At 30.2% G+C, this 27,799-nt stretch overlaps 2 protein-coding genes across 3 annotated transcripts in view; one reads left to right on the top strand and one right to left on the bottom strand.

Moving 5' to 3' along the window:
• The window catches only part of sit (stuck in traffic), a 50,636-nt gene extending 24,643 nt beyond the window's left edge, over nt 1–25,993 (bottom strand). The window contains exon 1 of one of the 2 annotated variants that reach the window (XM_086916146.1): nt 25,854–25,993. The gene's annotated coding sequence lies outside the window, so the exon portion shown is untranslated. Of the gene's footprint in view, nt 1–19,871; nt 19,972–25,853 lie in introns of those variants that run through there. The other variant, XM_012495363.3, reaches the window with a different exon arrangement.
• Nucleotides 28–27,758, top strand: LOC100870689 (very long chain fatty acid elongase AAEL008004). Its single transcript, XM_086916147.1, has 6 exons — nt 28–362; nt 557–947; nt 13,112–13,452; nt 19,900–20,037; nt 21,180–21,422; nt 25,885–27,758. Exons 3-6 carry the CDS (start codon nt 13,114–13,116, stop codon nt 26,062–26,064), a joined length of 900 nt encoding a protein of 299 aa, XP_086772273.1. The 5' UTR covers nt 28–362; nt 557–947; nt 13,112–13,113; the 3' UTR covers nt 26,065–27,758.
• The last annotated feature ends 41 nt before the right edge of the window (nt 27,759–27,799 follow it).

Below are 27,799 nucleotides of genomic sequence, written 5' to 3'. Positions count from 1 at the left end.
AACCGCTACTTCGCTCGGCCGCGGACTATTCACGCAGCATCGACCGTTGGACCCACGTTTGATACATATATATACACACACACACATATATATATATATATATTTATATACATATACGCACATATAAATATATATATATATATACGCGTGCACACACTCGAATTTCACATTTATACAAATGCGCGTGTCTTATCATCCCTAAATAAATAAATAAATAAACAAGTGTATAATAAATCGTGAATTGTGGGTATACGAGTGTTATATATCGACTGGTTTCTTTTTTTTTTTTTTTTTTTTTTTTTTTTTGCGAAGGGGAGGAAGATTGTGAGGAAAGGATGATTGTGAGAAGGGGAAGAAGAGAGGTGAATGTTTGTTAGTATAGTATATGTGCAAAAAGGGAAGATCCTGTTGAAGAGGGGGAAGAAGAATTTTGAGGATCCAAATTTGAGGGGGGAGGGAGAAAATTTTGGGAAATTTGGGAAGTTGAAGATCTGTGTGTGTGCGTGTCTCTCTCTCTCTATCTCTATCTTTCTCTCTCTCTCTCTCTCTCTCCCAGAGAGGAGAATCTATGTTGGGAGGAAAGTAAGAAGGTTATGAGGATCAATCGAAATCCATTGGGAAAGATCGTGAACAAAGAATCTATTAAGGAGAGAAAATGCAACTGGGAAAAAGGAGATTTGTGAACTAGTGTCCATTGGGGAAAAGAGAAAATATCGAAGAAGAGCGAAACGTTGATTAATTTTAATAAAGGAGGGGAAAAATTGTGAGCAAGGTACCGTTTTTGAAAACGGTAATTCAAGAACGGTAAAAAAAAAAGAAGGATTAGGGCTTGGATCTGTCCAGGAGGAAATTAGAAATTGAACATTGAGGCCGATACGCGAAGGTGGAAGAGATACTGCTGGCATTTTCCTCGAGAAGAAACGGCGTCGTTTTCGTTGGTGAACAAGGTAAGCTTCATTATTCCTTTGACGCGTGTCAAATTGCATTGGTCGCGCTATATGAATGAACAGATATGGGCAAATTGGTGAAAAAAATTCTCATTATGGAAATGGGATTGAAGAGAGAAAATCAAATTTCTCGAACTCGACCTAAATTCATAACAACATTCGAAGATCGAATGAAAACTGGTATTACACGAGACGATCAATATGATCCTGATAAATGTTATGTTCGTCGGTTTGTAAAGACAGATTCGGAGAACAGGTTCCGTTATACTCTCCAACAGGGTCGAGATAAAAATAATTATCTCGAACGAACGAGATTAATTAAAATTCAAAAATCGAAAAATAAGGTATATAAAAATTAAAATATTTTAATTTCTAAGTAATGTTATAATATAAACAATAATATTTATTATCTAAGTTCAATAAGTGTCGATCATTTTTATTTTATATATCGTTAATTAAACGTATCTTCCTGTTTTTTATTATTATTTTTTCTTATTCAGCAATGAATTACTCGTTAAAATGGCATTGAACGATATCCATATTTAATAATACAGCAATTACATATTATACGATGTAATATAATATTACAAACGCTATTCTGAAATTTTTATTATTTAAATTTTATATAATAATATTTTAAATGCTAAAATCCATTTATACAATTATTATATTCAAGAAAAAAATTTAACAAATTATTTTCTCCATTCCAATATATACATATATAATTGTCCGATTTGATGAATCCGTGCCACTTAATTAAACATGCAATAATCGAACGATAATTGGCACGTAAAAGTAATAATTGAAACACAAAAAGTGGATTCTGTGGCACGCGAAAGAGAAACAATCGCCAGGCACGATCGTCTCACCTTGTTCATCATGTATGGCTAAAGGTATATCGAATATAGAGAAGTGAATCGAGGATAGTAAAATTAAATTTCAATTTAACAAATATGAATAATGTAAAATATATAAATATATAGAATAATAAATAAGAGTGTCGAAATAGTGAAATGGCGAAGAGAACGAAAAAGTGGCGTGTAATTACAATGAAATTAGAAACAAAGATATTTATTTCTAATGATGGAGATAATCGCGATCTCGGAAATATTCGGCTGTCCTCGGCAACAGTCGATTCGGCATCGTTGATTGTCGATCAGTAAAAATTGAATTAACGCAACGTGCAGTCGAATTAATGATATTTTGTGAAATATTAATTAGTTTAATTTTATTACGTTTAAAAAACGTCCTTTGCAGGATCAAAAAGATAAAAATCATCGTGTTCACAGATACGTATTGAATTTGACACGGCATGGGAAGTTACAATAGAAACGTGGAAAGTTAACCTTAATGTGCACAGTGAGAGAGTGCAAGTTTTCAAATCTTTTGATTTCAAATAATTTAATTAATTTGAAAAAGGATCTGTAACATCAGTCAATTGTTATTAAATTGTTATTGTTATCAAGTTGTCGTTGTTATTAAATTACCGAGACAATTCAATGAAAATTAATTATCTGGATACAATGTTTCCAATAATTGTATCCGTATAATTTGTATTGTAATTTGATTGTGCATTTTGAATTAAGAAAATTAAGAAAAGTATCACGAATGAAAATTTCACAAACTCATTGTTTACATGCAAACATCCTGCGCTTATCATTCAGATCGAACGTTTCGAGAGAGTTGCAAAATAGAGTTTTACACTTTCGAGGGTAGCCATTCGTAAAATTTTTACTGTGAAACATTGTGAAACGAGTGAAGTGTCCGGTTGTTTGGACAAAAATAATCGATCGAACGTGCACTTCGTGCGATTTCGCGTTACGTCTGATCAGTTAGGGGTGTGTTCTACTTGAGAAAGTCTCAATAGCGACATTACGACTTCGACGTACTTCTCTACTTTTTTACTTTTCTTACAATATAATATCCATTATTGTCCTTCCTCTTTGCCTTCTTCTTTCTCTCTTAATTTTAACTCTTCGATTAATGATCGATTTTTTCAAAACAATAAATTAATAAATATTTAAGTATATCCAAAATCGAAAATTTCAATTTCGAATTTTTACAATTCAACGGAAAATTTTTAATTGCAAATTTTCAACGTTTTTCTTTTCTCTTTTCAATCATTCACATTGACACGATTATGGGAAAAATAAAGAATAGCCGAAAATTTTCACAAATCCGAAAAAAAAAAAAATAAGAAATGAAAAAGATCCTCAAAAACTTTCGAGTCTAAAAACACATCTAAACGTTCGCTAAACGTCCCATTTACCCCCCTTCCTTTTTTTCCTTCTCGCACAAAAACATTCTCCCATTCGAAAACGGTGAAAAGTCCGTTTCCAAGATTGGTAAAAGATTGTCACCGCTTTGCTGGCATTCCATCAACGCACGACGCGTTATTCGTAAACCAATTTCTCCTCGATTACACGTGTGACAGTGATAAGCAGCTGATAGTTTCGAGGCAAGTTTCGTGGATAAGATTCTGTTCGATGGAATAAAAGAGGTCAGGCATTCTTTTCCACCGGCATTCCTTTCGAATCGTCTAAAACCAAGGATGCGCCGTGGCACACTTTTGCACGATACAAGAATTTCTTTTTTTTTTTTTTTTTTTCTTTTTCTTTTTCACTTGGAAATTCGTTTGTCCATAGATCGAGTCAATTGTGGTCAATCGCGAGAAAATGAAAAGAAAGAAGAGTATCAAGAATCTTCTCCGAGAGAGGATTCCTCCTCCTCCTCCTCCTCCTCCTCCTTCTGTTTGTGCACATACATTTCATCTCTTTGGAATTCGAGTCGAATATTGCGGCACGATTTATGGATATGTTTACGACATTGTTCATTTTCTTTTCTTCTCCTCCTTCCTTTTCTTTCCTCCTCTTTTCTGGTAATTGTTCCATCATCGAGCGGAAACAGTTATGTGTTATCTGTAATATCTTCGCTGGATTATCGTTTTTTTAAGTTGATTCTAGAGCTAGAATTGCGGGAGGGGGGAGAAAAAGTTAATCCTCAGTGTTCAAAAAATGATGCGTGAATTACGCACTGTACAAACTATACAGGTGGTTGATAAGATTCGTTCTAAAAATTTGCACGATATAATTGATACTTGTGCACATTCACACGCACGTCAATTGTTAATCAGATCACGAAATAGGAGCAAGAGAATATCTCGGAAGATATTATTCCGATGCATGGGATTTCTCTCGTTCGTCGGTTCTAGTGACTTTTCGGCCCCGCCTTTTGAATTTCCCGCGCGCAAAATTTCCCCAGACAAACCACGAGCAAATATCCAGGGATTTAAATTGCTGATCCTTTCTGATTGAACGCGAAACTTTGAAAAACTTTGATGAATTACAAATGAAATTAGTTACAATGAGATTAATTGCCGGGTTTTTTGCATAAATTATATAAATAAACATGATACGCATCGCTGATGCGAGTCGAATTAATTTTCATAAAGCGGGATCCTACTTTTCCTCAGTAAAGAAAAAACTTGTACGATTGATGAACTTGTGGTGCCACACTTTTTCTCCATTTAACAATTTTGCGCCAAGTTGACCCGCCAATTTTTTTTTTATTAAATTTCATTTTCATACGAAAAAGCTCAATTTAAGAAATGTTTGCATCTTATTTCAGATTATCACTTGACACTATAAATATAACAAGATGAATTTTCTGGTATCGACAAATCTCACTTTCGATATTTTTCTTTCTCGCAAAAAGTCCGAAGAAAAGAAAATTCTCAAAACGCTTATCTTAAATAATAATCGTTTAAAATAATTAAGATAATCCCGCGAGTAAGTCGAAATTAATTTATTAGTATTGCTTAAACGGGATTATAAAATTTATTCACGCGTGCATTTTTACGTGAAATGAATTTAAGTAATTTAAAGTAAAGTAAATTTCAAGCACAAGATATATTTCTTATTACTTGCTTTGGAAAAATATTTATTTGAAAAAAGTAAAAGCAAAAAACGAATCTAAAACTGATTAAATAAGTAAATACATTCCGTATTGGTAGTTAACGGTCAACGTGGCGCTAGTGTCGCGTCATTGCTCTTCATATTATTAATCCACTGCTATACGCGTGTAATAAAATTATTGATATTTCTTCGTTTGCAACGTATGAAACGATTTTCCCACAATTGTTTCGATTTCATCGCCACCCCTTTTTTGTTTTTAACAAACCTAATTGCACCTCGTTTTCCACGAAAAAGTAAACCGTATCAACCTGTCCCAAGTGTCATACAAGTCGCATAAGGCTCAGAACAATCGCGTAATTTATCGTGTTGTGTGATGAAATACTTTTATTCTTCGTTACTGCATTCTGTCTACCAAGAATTTATTTTTACTTTGTATTTGTATCGAACCAAATAACAATTAAAAAACAAAATATTTGCATTGCATTCGATAGGCTACGAACAAGCCTGATATTTATATTAGGCAATTTGATTTACTTTTTTGCTGATTATAATAGAAAAGTTTCTTCTTTTTACCCGATCTGTATGACCGATTCGAGTGAATACTCAAGCGTTATGCAATCCATTAAACGAAATATTCGGCACAAGGTCGCTGGACCATTTTTAAAACTTCACTCTTTCCACTCGTACGTTCGAGTGGAATGTAACGAGTTTCTTCGAAACGATTTACAAAACGAACCGGATTCATTCGCTGCAGCCATTCGTTTCTCAATTAGAAAAATATTGCGGTGTTTTCGTTTAATTTTTGAACATCGGTTCGGAATGAATCGATACTTTTGTATTAGAAAAAAATAATAGGTAAAAATAATAAGCTTCGGATAATCCTTCTCTTATTTGCAAATTATTTATTAAGTAAATGAGGTTTCGGTTGGACGAAATATTTTTTGTACATCTATACTTTTAATAAATCGAATCGATAAAAATACAATATATATTATCTTACTTCAAAATTTTGATAATCAATTATCCTTTGGGATAAAAGAATCGTGATTTACTCCGAAACACTCCGTAAATAATCATCGTCCTCAACTATGGCCAAATCAATTGCCAGCCTATGGCGAGTAAATTTAAATTAACTTAAGGAGAAATATCCTGTTCACGTAAGACGTTCAATGACAATTTCTGCGATTAACTGCGCGAGACGCTGAACTCTTTCAAACCGGGTCATTTTTCATTTTGAGAAATAGAAAATTTTTGCACCCGTCTGACAAGAATCAATTTACGAAGAAATTCTCTTCTCCTTAAGTTTATTATTATCACGTGAAGAAAAGATCTTTTCCCACTTAAATTTAAAAGCCGCGCGAAAGACAACAACGTGTTCCTATAAAAAAGAAAAAAGAAAAAAGAAAAAAAAAAAGAAGAAGATTCTCGAAAGTTTAAAGATTCTTCTCTGATCATATTTCACTCAATATGTATACCGTATTTTCACCTGTTTCATCGGGAATCGCGAAACTTTCGAGAGAGAGAGAGAAAAAAAAAAAAAAAAAAAGAAAAAAATTTCTCGACACTGCTATTTCTTAGAAAGACCTGTCGTAAGAGATCTACGAAGGCCGTGGGAGGGAGAGCGAGGAGGGGGAAGGGGGGAGGGGCAAGCAAATTTCTTTAATCGAACGAGAAACCTTTCACGTTTCGTTGTAAAGAACGAGATAATAAAAATGGAATATGTTTTAGCGTTTTGAACTTTGAATATTTACGATCCATCAAGGTAGCAACAAGTAGCGTAAAGTAAAGGAGCAACTAATATCCCCAATAATTAACTGTTCTTAACAAGAACCGCGAAACCGCGATTTTTTGAAACCTAGAACAATATTTACGATGTTTCCAATTGCCATGAAAATAAAGGATCCGTGACAATGAACCTGTGGAGAAAATACACGCAAAAAAGGAAGCTATTACTACTACTTTCTTCGCTGTTAGGATCTACCATGATAAGTGGAATAAATAAAATATATGTATATGAAACATTTTTGAAGATGTTACAATTCTAAAGATCGAAACGGATAAGATAAAAAAAATTGATGTGCAAAAAAAGTGTTGGCTAAGGCTTGTTTGTCAAGTTATGACGAAACTGAAGTTTGCGTTGGATGAATAGAATCTGTCTCTGTCTCGTCTAACTTCGTCCAACACTTCAATCGCTTATAAGAAATTTGAAGAAATTTCGATCGATATTTTTTTGTGCTTTGCGTTTTGAGTTCAAGATCTTCCACAAATGTGTCAACGAAATATATTTAAATTTCTTTAGAAAATTATTAATAAACTTGAATTTTAAAAAAAAAAAAATACAAATATTTAATTATATTTACAATAAATTTATATAAATTATTGAATGAAAAGTTGACATATAAATAATTAATTATATATGATAGAAAGTCGGGTGTAAAATTTCATTTTAATAAATTAATAGATAATTAGAATTAACTTATTATTATTATCTATTATTACGTAAGATGATAATAAATGATCACAATTTATTCATCAATTTTGACAATTTATTATTTAACTACTGTTACTTTCGAAGTGATTTAACAATCTTATGAAAGATGATATATAAAGTGTAAACAGTGGTCATGAAGATATTTATTCATGTTGTAATTGCACGATCAGTCACGATCGATGCAAAAATCAAACGAACAGTGTTTCTCAATCTTTGCTTTTTGAGCATTTCGCAAACATTTGAAAATTTCATTCAACGTATATTCACATATATATTTAACAAACGGTTAATCGAGGAACGAGGAATTCATCGAATAATCGATGCATCACAAAAAAAAAAAAAAATCATCGTTAATCACGTGTTGAAAAATGATGATAAAATTCATTACGAAATATACGATTTCAAGAAATTTTTCCAAGAATACGAAAAATTTTAATTTCATTTCTTCGATACATTAATAATGAATGAAAATATTCTAAAGCGAGACCGCAACAAGATTGGGAAACACTGTCGTAAATGAAAACCAAGGATAATTCGATAAATGACGGGTTAATGCAATCGTCCATTTTCCATTTTCTCGAGAAGATGGTGATTAATGACGCGGGGTAATGCGATCTCTCGTAACAGACGAGAGCTTTCGTCCGACTCGTATTTTCGAATCGTCGAAATAGATCGAATTTCAAAACAAGCCAGCGCTCTTCAAAACTCGAACGATTGTCTCTGTTTATATACACGCGTGTTTTTCATCGGTCGACAATCGCATTAACATTCCACAACTGCAGAATCGTTCTCTCACCTTCTCTCCTCTTCCTGGTTCATTCTCAGTCAAGGTAAACATTGTTGCGTCTCGTTCGAGCTTCAACAATACGTATAAAGGCACGTTATAAATCGTCGCCTTTATTCCTTGGTTATCCGATGAATGAGTAGATTTCGTGAATGATTCGTGAAAGATGGATTATTATTCACTCGGATCAAAGTGATTTCGCGAATCGATGAAATGAATAGACAGATAGAGTGAGAAACTCTATAAATGATATAGATTCGAAATAATTTATTTCGAATTGTTTCGATGTACGTATTTGCATTTTTATTTTTTTTTTCTATCGTGTGTATCGTAAAAAAAAAAAAAAAAAATCATCTCGAATCGTTGCTTCGTTGAATTAAAAAAATATATATGTTTTTTACAACACGAATGTACAATAAATATTTTCCATTCAATTGATTGTCAGATATACACAAGTAATTAGCACTGTTGTCCTCGATCGAATTTCGTACGAAGAAGATGTGATTTGATTTTAATCGTCGTAATCGAGGTCAACGCGATACGCGCGAGACGAAAGTGAGAAGAGGAGAATCGGTGTCGTCTATCAGGACTGATTGAACGCTCAATAAGTATGAGTTAAATTTCTCTCGTTTCTCATCGCGTATGTGCACTCGAGAAACAAGTATCCTTGAAATCACTTGGATACCACTTCTTCGTTCTTGAGATCTATCTTCGTCAATCCTTGGAAGTGAAGAAGCTGAATTTTAAATTGCACCAATCTTGATCCTTTATCCGACTTCATTTTCTTTCCACGGTGAGCAGATTCCGTAAAATAATCTTCGTAAGAATGTTCGAACAAAATTTGTTTAGAAACCGAAGAAAATTTGTTGTATATCAATCCTTGTTTTAAACTTTGATGATTTATATAATTCTTAGATTTCACGTATTTTAAAAAAAAATTTCTTTTTAACGTATCTAATCCGTAATGTTATAACAATAAATGTATTTCTGTGTAGTTTTCTAGTAGTGTAGAGTTGCAAGCGTCTATATTAATATCTCTGTGTTTCTCGGTGCGTGGAACAAACGATCCTTCCAACTGCGCACGCGCATTTATGCTTTTCTCAGTTTTTCTTTCGTTTCTTAATCTCATCGTTCAATCTTAGCTCGTGAAATTCACTCGCCCACTATGTATATATATATATATATATATATATATATATATATATATTAACAATATACGTGCGTGTTTTTCGTTAAATTTCTATCTGCCGACCGACCGTTGGAAAATTATCGTCGACCGACCAATCAGCGGCTTCCATTCCACCACCATTTAATTTTTTGCTCTCGCTTTTTAGTTAAAAGGCCGAAACTTAACTCGTGTTCTTGTGTCCTTGGAGAAAATCAATAGCTCGCTTATTTTCACTCGTTTAGAAAATTTCGTTTGACGTTACTCTCGTTTATTACTTGGAATATTATAATAAATATTTCATATTTCCACTTTCCTAAAAAAATTCTCAAGCACATTTTATACTCAGAAATTTTTTTAATCACTTTCTTCTTTCTAACTCTTCCCCCTTTTTACCTTGTAACTCTAATTTTCCCAAAAAGTTGGAAGAAAGAGGAGGAAGAAGGGAAGAGAAAAATAAGAAAAAAAAAAAAAAAACGTTCAAACACATGGAAGGAAGAGGAACAGAACCGGCTACACCACGGGATACGAGGGACGAGGTAAAGGTCGATCGCGGCGTTTAACCGGATCGACGACCCACTTACCCACTAAACTCTAAGCAAGCGAGTTTTAGACGCGTTCCCAATGGGCATCATCTCATCCTCGTCATCCCGCCGTCATCGTTCGGTCGGTTATCGTTATTGGCCTGCGTCGAATTCCTTTCTCCCGTTCGAGAGAAGGCATCCCACCTTTCTCTCTTTCTCCAACCCGTTGCTTCGCTTCCAGAGAAACCTCGGATGTGCTGTTTTATACCGACAGAGGCGGTCCACGAGAGACTTTCTCCGAGTGACGAGTCCCGTTCATCCGATGCCCAGGTGAAACGAGACGACGAAATTGATTTGATCGGGGAATTTTTCGGGGGAAAACGAGTTACATTTGCAACGATGTGTATTTTTCGTTGTGTAAAAAAAAATATAATTTGTATTATAATTTTTCGGCAGAGAGGCGTGCGTTTTGCACAAAAAAAAAAAAAAAAAAAAAAAAAAAAGGATATCTTTTGAAAGTAATTTATTTGGAACGGAAGTGATTTCACTGAATGACCTTGATATACGTTGTTCAAGATCATTATTCCAAATAATATTTTTCTTCATTTACTTTTATCACACTTCTTGTTCCTGTTCGAAACTGTTTAAAAAGAAAAAAGGCTTTTATTTTAAAAACTTAGTAACGTATTATGCTGGTTATTGCTGGTACACCTTGTCGTGTAATTTATGAACGACGGTTACTGGCAATAACGTCGGTTACAAAGAGGTCGGTAAGAAATTTAATTATAATACGAAATTATATACGAAGTTGATACCGTTTTATTAAAAAACAAAAAATAATTGTAAATTGTTATACGCCATGAGTCTAACCTAATTTGTGACCGTGTTTCCACGATAGCCTAAACGACCACGCCATAAAATTGTATTGCACTCAACCTAACCTAATATAACTCGATTTAGAAATTAATCTTTATCTTTCATCGAATAGAGCCTTTTGAATAAAGCTTGTCGTAACACGAACACAAAAGATAATCGACAAACATTTTCGATCGATTTTTCGTGGCATATTTTTCACCAAACAAAGTCGGTTGACGCATGCGTGAAACCGCATTCTCGTTATATACGGCGCTCTGGTCGAATAATTGGATCAAAAGCCGATACGATTGTCCAAAAATCACCAGATTACTCGTGATGCAATTTCGAGCAAGGAAAAATTGAAGCTGGTTGTTAATAACCTGTTAACCTCTTTTCTCGATCGTGTAAAATATTTACCGATGAAAATTTTGGGCAACGAGATGAAAATAATTGAAGTTATTTTCAGAATTTAAAAATGTATTATTCGTAATCAGACATTGCTGCACTAAGTGTAAACTAAAAATTAGTATAGTTTTTCTATAGTTGATCTAATTTAAAAAAAGTGCAGCTAATTAAATTCAAAAAGAAGACAACAAGAAGACATGAAAATTCAGAGTAATATAAATCAAATAATATATATTACTTGGATTACAACAATCACAATTTAATAATTTTATTTATTTTGCAGCAATAATTACGTATTAAAAAAAATTAAACTAAAATAAGATAAATGAAAAATATTCTATGCAATAATGGAACACGTTCAATGAACTCGTTTTCAAACGTATAAATACTTCTTTTTCCTTTTTTGTTTCAATTTTATCACTACGTATCTACTTTCAAGCTTTCATATTTCGCTTTCATATTAAGTAGAACTCAAATTAGCCACGTCCCACAAAATTCTTTTTCAACGTTACGAATGTCGCAACGCAAAATAAAGAAATATTTTGCAGTTGTAGAAATAATAATAATAATAATAATAATAAAAAAACATCTCTTTTACATCTCGAGCAACTCGAGCAATCATGAATGAAGAGCGAAAGTTGAACGACGTCGAGACACCTTGGATATTCAATTAATCCTAATTATCTAATTTCTCATTCATTGGAAAATATTATTATTCACAAGTAACATCAGTTATCTTCATTATCTTTTTTCTCATCAATTGTGCAACACAATTACACGTTCGTAACATTATATAAAATTGTTACAGTTCGTTCGTTTCAAAACTGTTGTAAATATCAATGTGATTATTTGAAATTATATTATCGATCGAGCTAAGTAGATTGAGTATCCAAGATTTCATATAGTTAAATTTGACAAAGACATCATCTGTATCGATTCTACGCGTCCTAACGAATAAGGAATAAGTTCGACATTTTTGCAAATCGAAGAAAAAACGAGTTGCGAATAATATTACGACAGTGTTAAGTCGAGCATTCGTGCAAGCTCATGAGAATGCTTGCACAACCAATCTTGTGAAATGCGGCAAGATTATTAATAAGATGGTGAAGAGTAATTTTTTTATCCAAAATAATAATTAACGGTTAATTAAAAATCCACTAGTTTTATAATATGTAACAATTTATAGTTACTCGACACAGGGTACAGTCAATCACAAAAATCTCTTCGATCAACATGTTAAAGAGTCTGCAAATGCAAAAATACCGGCAATAACATTTTTTTCAACACCAACATCGTTTCATTACGAGTATACGACGAGATATATTCGATAGAAATTCGAAGTGAAAAGATTGTAAAACTCGATAAAAATCGATACGATCGATCGAAGGAGAAAATCGAGATGGAAGCGAAACACGACGATAATGGATAATGATAATGATAATGATGATGATGATAATGATTCACAAGAGAAATGAGCTCATTGCCAGTCATCAAAATCTGTTGCAAATCTGCAATATACTATCGTTCGTTGCATTCTCTGACAGCCGATTAATCACTCAGTGTAAGAGAGATAAATAAACGCGATTCTACGAAGGAAGGATAGCCACTTTCTTAATCAGACAATGCTGTTATATACAATACAAGGATGACGATCTTTCGACCTGTCGCGTTTTACTTTCAATGCCCTCTGTTTCACAATTGCGTTTCTTGAAATACGAGTTTCCTTTTTTTACAACTTTATAATTACGTATAAATCTTTGATAAAATACGTGTATAAATATATATTCTATTTTTGGAAAGGAAACATTGAATTAAATTTAAGTTGAATTCGTTGTATTAAAAGTCATATTTATTGCGATATCAAAATTCATCAAAAATTGATATACCGATTATTAAGTTAGGTTAGGATTAAATATTCATAATTTAAAGTGAAGTGAGACTCCTTAGAAATAACGCTTTCTCCCCTCGAATCAATTTTAAAAACTTCGATGGGCCGATAATTTATTTTAATAGCTCTTATTTTCAGAAATGGCGTCGGCGGCAGCGGAGTTGGTGGTGGAGAGAGAATTGGAATCGAGAATCGAGATGGCGGACACGAATCGAACGTTCGTGGGCGCCCAAGGGCTGGTCAAGATGGCGCTGGACCAGTACACGGAAATCCTCACCACGGTTTCCGATCCACGGGTGAGTGACTGGCCCCTGATGGACTCGCCGATACCAACGTTTCTCATCGTCCTTCTCTATTTGTATGGAGTGACGATACTGGGTCCACGTGCGATGGCCAATAGGAAACCGTTCAAGCTGAGGGGGACCTTGGTCGCGTACAACGCGTTCCAAGTGATCTTCTCGTTGGGAATGCTCTACGAGGTAAGAAATGCCGAGATCGAGAGGCAGATAACTGAATTTTGCTTAATTGAAAGTTGAGAGAGAGAGAGAGAGAGATTGTTGTGTGGCAAATTGATTGGTTTTTGTTTTTTAATAAATGTGGAGAAATATTTCCATACGAATTGTTTAAAATTACGAGAATCATTGTCTTTTTAAGTAAATGGAGAATTTCATATAAAGTACTCTACTCTTAAATTTCAAATCTATCTTGCAAATTATATATTTCTTTCAAATTCACAGAGTTCGAATTTATTTGGAAGATGTACTTAGATAGAAGTAGTTCACGAGTTCTTTCTTCTTCAAGATTCATTAAAAAAATCTGATGCTAGTTGAAGCACGCAATGTTACACGTGATTTCGTTCAAACTAATAGGAATGTAAAAGCAGATTTCATCATCTAAAGCGAAAAGAGGCTTAAAGGCTGGCTAGGCATCAAAATATTTTTCCTAATCCGGCTACCTCTTTGAATTCCTTATTTAGAAATTGCTAGAATTTCATTAGAATTCTTACACTATGTTATAATAATTATAGATGATAAGGCAGCAAAGGCCAAATACTTTTTTGTAAATACAAATTAAATATATTACACTACTTTATGGAATCTATCAATCTAGAGCAGATCAATTTAAATCACTTCTATTGATTTCTAATCTAAAATTCCTTAAATACTATCTAATCTGTTCATCTAACTCTTCCAAATCACTTCTATTGATTTCTAATCTAAAATTCCTTAAATACTATCTAATCTGTTCATCTAATTCTTAAAAATATGATAATTGAAAGCGAATAAGAAGGAATTACAATCAGATCAAAAATATACCTAATATATTAGGTTAAATATAAATAAATTCATATAATAATTTTATATTGAACATTGTGTACAAATTCATTGAATGTATTATATTATGAACAAAAACTTTATTAAACTTTCTCCATTAATTGTAACCACAATTTGATCTTGAAATAAGTGATTCATCATCTCTAAAACTGTTGTTTTATCAATTTTATCGTTATCATTAATATATATTTCATGAAAAAATATAAAATATAATCGCACTATAAAATAAAAATACACTTAAAAATAAAAATTAAATTAAATTAAGAAGGTTTCAAGAACGTTTCGAAACCCAATAGCCTTTCTCTAATATGCTGATGCGTCAAAGCTATTCAAAAGACGTATGAGAATATGCATTGGCAGACCTCTACTTCGCCTCTCTCCGAAGAAGATCACGAATACAAGTGGGTCGGATGAAAATACCAGTTGGATTTTGTTAAGTCATGCGTCAGTTCGAAGTGTAACAGTGAAAGCGCTTAGCCATTAGCACTTGCATAGCCGGTGTAGCCGGTGATTCGAACGGTCTCCTTCGTCGATAAACGATCACAATAGCTGCTACCGTTTAACATTAACATTCTAGTTGCCGAGAAAAATATCCAGACACGAGTAAAATATTTCTTCAATTTTTACGACGTATATAAACGTGGAAAAGTGTATTTTAAGTTTATTTTGTAAGATTAATTGGGCGTGTTTAAAATTTTGGAACAAAGAATGATGATAAATTGTTGAGAAAAGTAATGATGATGAAAAATAATTTTAAAATTAAACCGTTTAAAATTATATAAATATCAAAATACTTTTGGAAATAAGTATCATGATGAAAAGCTGATATTTTGACATCCAACGAAATTATTCATTGCAGATCATTTGAACGATTTGGTAAACTTATAGAACAATTTTATTTTCAAAAGATCTCTTTGAGTTTTGAAAATGTAATTTTTATAAAACATTAAAACTTGAATTCCATATATTTAGACAAAAACTCAGATCTAAAATTTATATTTACAAGCTTATATTTCAAAAAACAAAAAACATTGAAAGTTTTAAGATATTCAGAAGACTCTAAGTCTCTCTATTCCATCCTCTGTTAGACAGAGAAAAAAGAAACATGTCAAATCTGTATCAAATCTTTTCATCGACTATTTTCCACGTTATACGAGTTACATTACAATAATAATTCAAAAATCAAAATGAAACTGTCCTCCTTTCTATTCTGCACATACACATTTATTACACGCCTGCATAAACTTTCATAAAAATCCATACCAAAATTAATAATCAGTTGAGCTCATTCAACGTGTATAGAGAGTTTCTTAATCGAGTATAAGTTGGAATGTCGCGTTTCGCAAGCGCCCTCTATCGAATCTCACCAGAGCAAAGTCCACGAAATCAGATATACCTCGTGATTCAAGATGACTCGAAAACCACACGTCCTTCGAGACATGTCGGTCATTCACACCGGATTCGTTCGTTTCTGTGCCTCGGACGTGTCGATCAAAATTTTTAACTGTCATTTAACTGTCTTTATTACAATTTTGGAACTCTGGCTTTGTGAGAGAAGAGTGGTACGTTAAATCGGGGATAAAAAAATATCGAAGAACAGACGAAATTTTTTTTATCACGATGAAGAAAAAGACGATGTCATATTATAAAACGAGGTTATGAAAATGTTAAGTGAGTTTATGAAACTCACGTATTTAAATCAAGAAGATTTTCTTGTCCGTTTGACGAAGAATGAATGAATTTTTATTACGAATCACTTACATGATTTTATTTAATTCCAAATACAAAAATGCATAATGTGACGTCACGTCAATAAAAATTATTACGATATTTACCAGATAGTTTCTCCCATCTATAATAATCTGGAATCAAGTTGGATGCGACTAAGAAATATAAATCTAAATCGAATCTTACAAAAGAAGTATTCAATCGTCTTTTTTTTTTTTTTTTTTAATCATTTCGAACGACAAATGATCCAAATGATTCTCTAATAAGAAGTATATCTACAATTGAACGGTCTAATAATAACGCTCGTCGCAAAACGTTCTCAAGTTTATGCCTTCTAACGAGTGGTAATCGGTCAAAGACCGAAACGATTTTCACTCTATCGCAACGCACGCATTAGTAAAGCAAATTCTTGATCGAAAGTACTTGCTATTAATCAAGAGTTTGAGCTACGATTAAAAGCAAGAAACATTGCGCCAAACGTTCCCTTCTCCGACACAATTTTCGTTAATCAACTCGTCCATCAAATCAAAGACGGAATTGTACGATAACTTGCTACGTATTACGTTAAATTCGCAAAATAACAAATTTCCCTCGTAAAGTATAAATGAAATAGAGCATTTCTGAAATTGTGATATAAACGAGATGATTCTCGAAATAAAAATGAATCGAGAGTACGGTAGTTTCGTATAGGTATACTAACCTAACCTCTTTCTGTTCAATCAATGTTTTCCATCTTCAATAATGATATAATAATTTTTTCGTAGGATTTAAACGAACGAAAAATTTTAATGCATTATTATTAAATGCTTCTCTAATTTCTAAATCTAATGTTTATCACAAACAATATCAAAATCTTGAACGATGTGATAGTTTGTCGGCAATCATTTTCTCGATTGTGTCACAATTTTAGAAACATCCTGTATATTTCTTTTATTTTTATTTATGACAATAGATGATAGAAAAATCTTTCTCGAAAAACACACGAAAAGAAACTACAGAATTCCTATTTCATTTCACTTATCTTAGAAATTTTGAAAGAGGACAACAGCCGTGACGATCGATCTTCGCGATAACTACTAATGGGGGACAGGGATGAGAAAGGTATATCCGTGAAACACGATGTTGCAAAAGGGGAAAAGTTTACTCGAATCAAAAACGGGTTGCTCAACAGATTTACACTCGAACTGGCGATTTATTAAATGAAGGCACTGTATTTTCGAAATTTTTCTATGAAACTTGCGCATTCGTTATTCGTGCATCCAATAAAAACAACAAAGTAAATTTAGTTAGCCGAGAAATTTTCTAAAAATTAAATTATCATTATAATCGTTCTTCTTTTCAAAATGATATCTTTCGTGAAACAGTAGTAATTTATTTCGATTGTTATGTAATGTAATAATTATTATTTATATTATTGATATTTATTATAATTTTTTATTATTTTATTATTCATTATATTATTTATAATGAAATGTTATTTTAATTAAATAAAATAAAGAATATAATTTCAAGCAATATTTTTCTTTGCAAAAATTTTCGTTACGGCTTTGTTAACAACGTTGACCAATCACAAAGCGCGTACTCTAGTTAGTAGTATCTAGTCGATAATAGCGTTGGCTATGTGTCAACCAATCACGAACAAGTCTAAATAACGTATCTCGAAGATCGAATATTATATCTATTTATTTATTCGTTGTTCGTGATATAATTTCTTATCAAAAAATATTGAAAAAACATTCATTACAATCAACACATTTTCTTCGAGATATATTGCTTGGACTTGTTCGGTTGGCAACATAGCTATTGCTGCGACTCGACTAGGTTACGCGCTTCGTGATTGGTCACTGTCTTTTACTAATAACTTGTCAACAAAACCGAAAACGAAAGTTTTTGCAAAGGAAAACGTTGCTTGAAATTATCTCAATTTTTAGAATATCCTGTATAGAATGTTAATATATTCGTAATGAATTGTAGAAATTGAATAAAATTTAATGTGAAAAAATATCGATTAAGAGTTATTTATTAAGTTTAGAACGAAAAGAGATAGAGTAAATAACTTATAATAAATAAATTCGTCTAAACCAATAATTTTATACATAATATATATTAAATTATACATATATATGTACATAATAACATATCAATGATTAGTTCAAGTATCATAGTGAATTGATTTTACGATTACCCATCAAATGAAATAATTCTTCGTAAAGAATCAATTCCTTAAATAATATTAGAGAAGCTTCAAAGATGTCATATATATATCAGCACTAAACGTAGAACTGTACATATAAGTAAGTAATCAATATCTCGATCCAAATTAGTACAAAACTAGAACATATCTTCTTGAATGAACATTATAAAAGCTATCGAGGATCATCTTAGAAAGTTGTATACAGGCTAGATTACTTCTCGATGCTGAGTTGAAAAAAAAAGTACGAGAAATAATTGGATACCAAGAAAATCGAGCGATTATGATGTTTTTTGAGGGTATACGATAATGATTTTCAACTATTTTCGTGTTACATACATATATAAATTAATTCGATATTACTATAAAAATATCTGCTTATTTATATTTATTTATATTAATTTTTAAATCTACGAGAAAAAAACATATCAGGACGAAAAATTCATTTTTATTCTTCATAATATTTTTCATAGGTCATATATTCAACAAAAATCTGGATCTGATTAACAAAATGATAAATAATCGTAAAAGATTTATTCAAATACTTTCATGGGCTGAATTTCATTCGAATTGACTATTTCCTTGATGGATGATAGAATCTCGTCACAGAAAGAAGAAAAATTCCAATTCGATTTCGAAAGGAAATAAGAAGCTTCGTAACTTCGTGTATTTGTGGTATTCTGTTTATATAAACACGTTATATATACGTGGATAGCCATTTCGAAATATTTTGTTAAAAAAAAATTACGTTGCCAAGTGGTTACACTATACGCATTATGATCGTTAAAGTAAAACTGGAAGGAAAGTTATCCTATTATTCCCTTAGTGGAAACGATGATTTTTAAATAATTAAATCGTAATTGAGAAATCGAGGCGTTGAGTCAATAATGTGCGTCAAATTGGATAAAAAAATGGTAAAACGTTTTTTTTTTTTTTTTACTAACGAGAAATTACAAAATTAGAGAATAAACTTTTCATTACGTGCCATTTGTGAAAATGTATCGTGCAAACGATAGTAATCGATGGTGCAATTTTATTAATCGTAAGTCGATGTTAAATTACTGTAGATTTTTGAAATAGATAAACATTTTTATTTCCTCGATTATTGTTTAAAAAAAATTGAGTTTACACGAACAATGTGTAATAATATTTTAGCAAGTAGTTTCTCAAAACATGAGAAAACAATGTTTTAAATAATAATATATTTCGAATAAACATTTTCGAATCTTTATATTTTAAAGATTAGATTCAAAAGTCGAAACAAATACAAAAGTTCACATGCAAATTAATTATCATTGACCAATTTAAGTTTGCATTAATTATTTTTAATTTCTTATTACTTGGACATTAAAAGTAACTTGAATTATTTGCATGTTACTACTAATTATTTCAATATATTAAAATTTGTTTCAACTATTTGAAATATTCTTCTTTGAATGAAATAATTTCAAAATAATATCTAGATTATCTATTCCAAAAATCTATTTTATACATTTCAATTTTGTTAAACACTAATAAACCAATATTCTCTCCTCTATTAAATCTATATCTCACTTCAACATAAATATTAATGAGGTTAGGTTATTAAACTCGTTCACATTGCTTACATAATTACATAATTATCATTAAACATAGAAAACAATACCTTAACCTTGAACTTCTGCGTCTTACAGCACTTGATGTCCGGTTGGTTGTTAGACTACAGTTATAAGTGTCAACCGGTCGATTACTCCCATAATCCGTCCGCGCTACGAATGGCTAATTTATGTTGGTGGTACTTCATCAGCAAATTCACGGAATTCGCTGACACGGTACGTAAAAGAATTGAATTTGTTAATATCAAACATGGAATTAGATGGAATCGATCAAAAAATAGGAATGAAATCCTTTCGAATTCTCGAATGTTAATCTTAATTTGCAAGTCAAAAAAATTTACCGTTAAATTATGTACTATGTAAAATTATTAGGAAAATTATTGTTATTGCTAATCGATTAATTACGAACTTGAATTGAGAAAAAATTTGAGAAATTAATTTCGAAATTCTTAAGAAATTCAAAAAGATTCAAATTTTCAAATCTTAATTTCTTGCAAGTAAAAAAAAAAAAAATTGTTGCTAATCACTGAATTTGAGTTTAAAAATTTTCATAAGACAATATCTTGAAACTTTTCAAAAAATGTAAAAAAATTCGAATTCTGATTGCTATCTCGTAATTCTTGACTTCAAATCTAGCTTTGTGATTTTCAAAAAAAAAAAAAAAAAATATTTCGAGAATTTTGAGTTTCTAAAAATCTAAAAATCTCAATCTGGATCAAAATATTTTCGTTGCTATGTGCTCGACAATGGTGCACAGTAATTTCCCGAATTTCTTTCGTCATAGAAATTGATCACCGAGGCAGAAACGGTATCTGCCTCGCTAGAGCCTATTATTATGATACAGAACACTGTTTTTACCTGATCTCTTACGAATCGAAAACAAGTGTGTCGCGAGAGAGAAATTTTATTCTGTCCATGATAAAATCGTCGCATTTAAGCTTGTTATGATTTTTCTTGCGAAATAAAGATCTTAGATTGAATAAAGTAGATTGTAATCAAATGTTTTTCACTTTTTTTTTTTTTTGCAAATAAACTTCGTTATTTTCAATGAAAATTTAATGTTAATTTTCATAATAATAATTTTCATCATTCATATAATAAGTAGTTTTATTATTTTCATTATTATTTATTATTCGTTACATTTGATTAACTGTTACTTCAATTAATGATCATTTCATAAATTAATAATAAACAATAAGAATAATAAGTCTTTTCATTTTCTTAATGATGAAAATTATAATATTGATACGAAAAATAATGATAATTCGATGTTAATAATGAAAGTAAAAAATAAACTTTCTTTTAATTAATAATAATTAATTTCAACATTTTTTTTAATCTATTCCACAAATTTTCAGATATTTTTCGTTTTGCGCAAGAAGGAGAGTCAGGTGACATTTTTGCATCTGTATCACCACTCATTGACTCCTCTGGAGACATGGATCTGTGTGAAATTCATTCCTGGGGGACATGGTACTTTGGGAAACCTTATAAATAACGCGGTGCATGTAATAATGTACCTCTACTACATGGTATCCGCTATGGGACCGGAATATCAAAAATACTTATGGTGGAAGAAACATCTCACCACCGTACAATTGGTAGGTATATCGTTTTAAGCCAAAAAACGTAGGATTTTTTCATGATTTTATCTTGTTATTAAGAGTATGAATATTTTTAAATATCAATTTTAAAAACAATTCAATAATTTTTAATCATTATATCAATTTTAAAAATGATCCGTCACTTGTTACTTTTCAAAGAATGGCAGTTGGTTAGTGTTGGGTACGTGTCGTCAGAAAATCGTCAAATTTGAACAAATAGTTGAGATAACATGTTGTGTTCTCTTGGCTTTTAGAATATTTCTTTTAAAAGTGTTCCAAAATATATTGACACGTTTTAGATTATTATTCTTTTAATTTAAACGCAATAAATTTTTGAAGAAAATCAATGGTTAGATGTAAAATAGATGTAAAATACAAAGGATATAAAAATTTTTGAATTGATGAAGTTTAACAACAATTAATCTAAGTAAATAAAAAAATTTTCTTGATAAATAGATTTTAGTATCTAGATTTAATATCGAAATAAAAATAATATTAATGAATTCTTATTTTATGGGGAAGAAATATTATTCGCAATTATTGTCTTCAAGTTGAGAAATAGAACACTTTTATTTTTTCACAAAAACTAAAATAGAAGAACTTAAGGTAATATTTTGTTAAAATAATATTTATGTGGTAACATCATAGATATTACATTGATACAAGTAAATACAGGCAACAGAGAAGAAAAAAAAAAGAGAAAGGATTTTATTACGTCAAAATGAATGGTATTTAGTCTCACGTTCACCAATAAATTGCAAGTTGCAAAATTTTCTTCGTAATTTTGAAGAGATGTGCATCTACAGATGCAATCATTTACACTTCAATCTGCAATACAAGAAAATAATGCATCTTACTTGTCTTAGAAATATCAATATATTCATTTCAAATATTCAATATTTTATCTTTTGAATAATAGAATCGATATCATTCCATTTTGACTAAGTTCATTTAACTTTAGCAAGAGATACATAAATATAAATTCAAGAATATTTTGCAAGAAAAAAAGAAGTATCGACACAATCATATTTTCTACGATACGTTCCTAACCTTTAAAAAATGGTCGCAAGACACAAGAAAGACATCAAATGTTTCTTACATCAATGTTTCTTACATGTTTTCCACGAGCAAAATATTCTAAGGCAACTAATATAGTTTATACGATATCTCAAATGAAATAGTCTTGCGAAATTTGATGTTAATCTTATCTTTAAAATACGAATATATTTGAGAGTAAAACTTTTGAAAATTACTTAAATAAATTCATATCTCAATTCGATGAATGATATTCAGATTCACAATATTCGTGGCATCGTACAAACGATATTGTATCACAAAATATCTTGTCTATAGTTTCAAAGAGATCACTATTATCAATTATAGTAACTTTTTTAGAATTCAGAAGAGGTTAGAAAACATTCATGTTTAAAAAAACACGAGATTTTCAATTAATAATAAATAGAAAGAAAAGAAATAATAAATAATAATAAATATTTTTTTAGATAAAGGTTAGATAGTTGATGACTTAATCTTTGAAATCAGATTTCGATGGCACGTAGTTCCAATCTCTGAGCACAAATGATTAAATCGCGCAATACTTAAGTGGCCAATAGCGCCAAATACATTTTAGAGCGAGATTCGCGATACCTTCTTCTTGCACAACGTGCAGGTTGCAGTTGGGCTAGATAATAATCTGCATTTGATGAAAGTGAACGGAACCACGACACATCGACCATAGTGTTTGCATATGCGCGCCATTTCAGCATTGGTGTTCAGGTTTCGCTGGTTAACGTGCAACATCTCGTACATACATGTCTATACATTAATACATTAGTACAATTCACATCTCAAAAAGAAAAAAGTAATTTATATATTCTTTAAATTTACAATTATTTTTTCAAAAATGAAAGAAAAAAGTAGTAAAAAAAACTATTACAAAAAATAGCATTTAAGAGAAATGAATATTTTAATCTTTCATTATTAAACATTGATTCTTTAAACATTAAAGATTAAATGATTTGATCTCTTATTAATGAAAATCAATGAAAAATTCAAGAACTTTTTTATTAATAATTATATTTAAATGAAACTTAAACTTTTAATCTTTTACTAATGAAAATCAGTGGAAAAAATTTTTCATTAATGATTATCATAAATCTCTCAATGTTTCAACATTTCAGCTAATGTTAACGTATATTTTCATAATTTTTTTCTAATCAATTTGTAACTTCAAAATCGAGAATGTAATAAAACTTCTCAATTAATTATCCCTTTCAACTACTTCAACTTTTCAATTAATCCAACATTTTGCAACAGAAACCATTAAATAGTCATTAGTAATCAAAATAATAATAATCTTTGTTCTTCACAAGATAATAATAAAACATTGAAATGGAAATCTAAGTTAAATCTTTCTCTTAGATTTTATCAAAGAAAATTTATCAAGAAAGAAATTGTTAAATATCTACAAATATCTACAATATTTTTCAGAAACAATATACAACATATCAGTAACAGTTATCACTATTATTAATAATTCTTATTTACACATAGAATATTTTTTAACAAAAAAATAAAATTTTCAATTTTACCATTTAAGCTTTCTATAAAAATGCCTCAATTATATTGGGAGGAGTCGAACATCGACAATAACGATATTTTCGCGAAATCCTGAGTCATTGTTGGCTACTTATACAAATCGATAAACAAAATTTCTCACAAACATATAGTAGGAACGAAGGAAAGTGAAAAGTACAAACGTTGGGCAATTGCAGGTTGACTTGCTTTGGACTCGGTCGTGGTGGCGTAACAATTTGGCATTCCAATATATCATATAGTATAATGTCCTCCACCAGAACACTATTGCAAAGTTAAGCTTTGTGTTACAGTGAAACGATAGTATGACTATGAAGCCTCACCTATGCTCTCTGCAAAGCGTATTTTATTTAACTCGTAAGACTCATTAATTTCTCGTACATCGGCATAAAATATATAAGGAAAACTCGTGTTGTCCTTTCTCGCACAATGCAAGTGACTCTCCCTACTTCATTTACATTTGAGGTTATCGTCGTCGATTCTTTTCCAGGATGTTCCGCAACCATTCAATTCGTTTCGAATAAATCGTGAGGTTAGAAAACTGTGTGTTCGCTCGTTTCTCTGGTGCGGAATAATTTTATACCAAAATTATTTTTATATTTTTTTCGAATTTTAATTGTACAGAACATTTCAAGTGATATATGCGATTAGGAAACAGTTAGTCATTTTATACTTGTAATTGTAAAAAATAATTTAAAAATACCTTTTTCTATTATAAAGTAATAAAAAAATTAATTATTTCTATCAATTCGGAGATATTTCTAATAAAATCGAAATCAGAAAATTTGTATTGAATATGCACAAAGTTTCTGTATGTACATTGAAAAGATAAATTTGAATCGAAGATGGCAATTTTGAGGTTAGATCGAACAAATGTCTAGATATAAATGAGATATAAATGAATAGCTTTTATATAAACTCTATTTAAGTATATGAATGAAACTTTAATAGTTAATTATAATTTATATGAACATAAAGAATAATCAGTCTATCATTCATAATTCCGGTTATGTGAATGAATCTTTGAATTAATTGGAAAAAATCCATTTGAATAATCGATTTTTCGATCAAAAAAAAGACAAATTTATAAATTCGTCATGAAATATGTATCGGGTAAAAGAATACATACTTAATAAAAAAAAAAATACATATCACTAATTTAATTAATTAATCATAAAACTAATACAAAAAGATTATTAAATGAAACTCAAGTACTACAAAACGATAAAATTCACAAAATTGCAATATTAATTGCATCTTATTGTAAATAAATTATTTTGTTTTTAATAAAAATTAAAATAAGAAGATAATAAGTAACTATTACTTTAACGTAATTTTAAAGTAACTAATACTTTCCCTTTTATAGCAAATTCTTTGTTTTACAAGCGCAATCAATTGCACGTCTTATAAATGCATTGCAAAATTTTACTTTCCATAAATTAATCGATCGTACAAAATCATTTCGTTTCGTCACATTGTTCGCTAAAATTTTATCCTATAAATATATTTATATGATCATATAACTGATTATTCTTCCATTATTACCACGATAATAAATCACATATTTCGATGCCATTTATTTGAAAATATATTATTTCTATATTATTTCTTTCTTTCTTTTTTTTTTTTCTTATATATTTCTATTCTATTTTCTCATTCCCACTATATATATCGCTATTTTATCCTATATCTAATCTAATATCTGGTATAAAATAGTGATAAGACTCATTAATTTAGGTAAGAAATTTTAATTGAAATTTAAGCAAACATTATTGTATTTTTAAATGATATCAACAAATTTTTTAGCAAAAAAGAATATAAAATTCGACTCACCCTTATATATGTATCCTTTTTTTGTTTACAGGTACAATTCTTTTTGGTATTCGTACACAGCGCCCAAGCCTTGATATTCGATTGCGGCTATCCAAAACTAGTAGCAGCACTTTTACTGCTTCATTCAACGATCTTCTTCGTCCTCTTCTCAGATTTCTATCGACGAGCGTATAATAACGACAGAACGATGAAGGAACTGAAGAACGATTAAACACGATGGACATTATTATCCTAAAATTTACCTCCGATACGTTCCAACACATCGATCTTTTGGTCGCACATATATGTTCGATTATCACGAATCGATTATGAAAAAAATTTTCAAATTTTTGTAAATTATTATTTAATTGTTGTTAAAATTTTTTATCTTTCAAAAGTATAAAAAAAATTGTATTTTTTTTTTGCAAAAGAATATAAAAAAAAATATAAGAAAATATTTAAGAAAAGATCGATTCGTGAATTCGATCATTTGAAAGATCGAAGTGATTATTCTATCGGAGTAGAGCTTATAGATTCCTTCCGTATGGAAGAAGATTATATTTTATTATATATTTTACATATTATCTTACATATCCTCCGCAGGATATCTCAGGTCTCGCAAAAAGCTCAGACCAGGGCTTCCAAAGCAGTTATTTTTAAGAAAACTTTGACCGATTATGTATTCAAGGTTATCATTGAAATTTATATTTTTGCTAAAAAGAATTAAAATTTTCACTAAAAGCAAGTTTAATTCGTTTTATAAAACGAATATTTATATATTCATATAAAAAAGTAGATATATGAAAAATATATACATAATTCGATACATCGATCGGTCCTTAGTGTCGTTAATTTAGTGCACTTTTTACTTGTCGCCGGATTTGTAATTAAAATTACTGTAAATATATAATTAGTTTTAGTTTAAGCACCGCAAGATGTCATTATCGCAGTTTTTTTTAATATACTACTTATTTTGAGCTATTTGTTTTGAACGATAAATATATGTAAAAATGAATTTTTAACTATCTTTCAGAAAAAAAAGAAAAAGATTAATTCATTTGAAAAAAAAATATCTAATTTAATAAATATTCAAATAAATGTAATTATAATGGCTCATCTCATGAATTTTCAAGCTCAATCTTCTGCTTAAATTTGTATGTATTTATATTCTTTTATTATATTTTATTCTTATTATTAATTATTATTATTGTCACATATTTGCGAGTATTTAAAGAAACTTCATGAATTATAAGCTACATTTTTAAATACATGTTCACATATGCAACATAAAGAATAAACAAATAAAAAAATAGCAAAATGAAGTGATATATTTATCTTCACATTTATTTCATAAATTATTGCGAAATTATTATATTTTAACATCTTTTGTATCTTTGATACAATACAGTCAAATGTTAGAAACTACATATTGTTGAATAAAAATAATTGACGTCAAACAGGATAATGTATACAATAAAAATATTGATAAAAGCGTCTAATAATATTGACACTTGTACATTTCTTAAAAAACATAAATATTGCACAATGAAGTTTCTTGAAAGTACTCGTTAAATATCACTTGTTTTATTTTTTATATAAGAAAACAACGAAACGCGGTTAAAAACGTTAATGAACAATCTTTCTGATAAATATCTTTCCTTTACCCGAAAATCTGTCGAGTAGAGACACTTTCTACCTATCGATTCTTCCATTATATCCCTTCCAAAGAGATGACAGACATGCTCATCTCGAATCTATGGGTAAAAAAGACGAATTTATCTCCTAACAATGTGATTATTTGTTTAGGGATTGATCGAGCTTCATTCTAAGTTATTTATATACGTGGTAAAATCATTTTGTAAATATGTAATTCTTTTATTTTATTTTTTTTTTGTAATATCATGAATAAATATTGAATTACTTGCACACTATAATCTATTCTTAATATATCATGTATTAACAAAATA

The sequence above is a fragment of the Apis florea genome, unplaced genomic scaffold (assembly GCF_048593485.1).
Source record: "Apis florea isolate Af1SG1 unplaced genomic scaffold, ASM4859348v1 contig_37_pilon, whole genome shotgun sequence".
NCBI lineage: Eukaryota > Metazoa > Arthropoda > Insecta > Hymenoptera > Apidae > Apis > Apis florea.
Note: the sequence above shows the minus strand (reverse complement) of the source record. Positions and strands in the feature narration are given on the sequence as shown.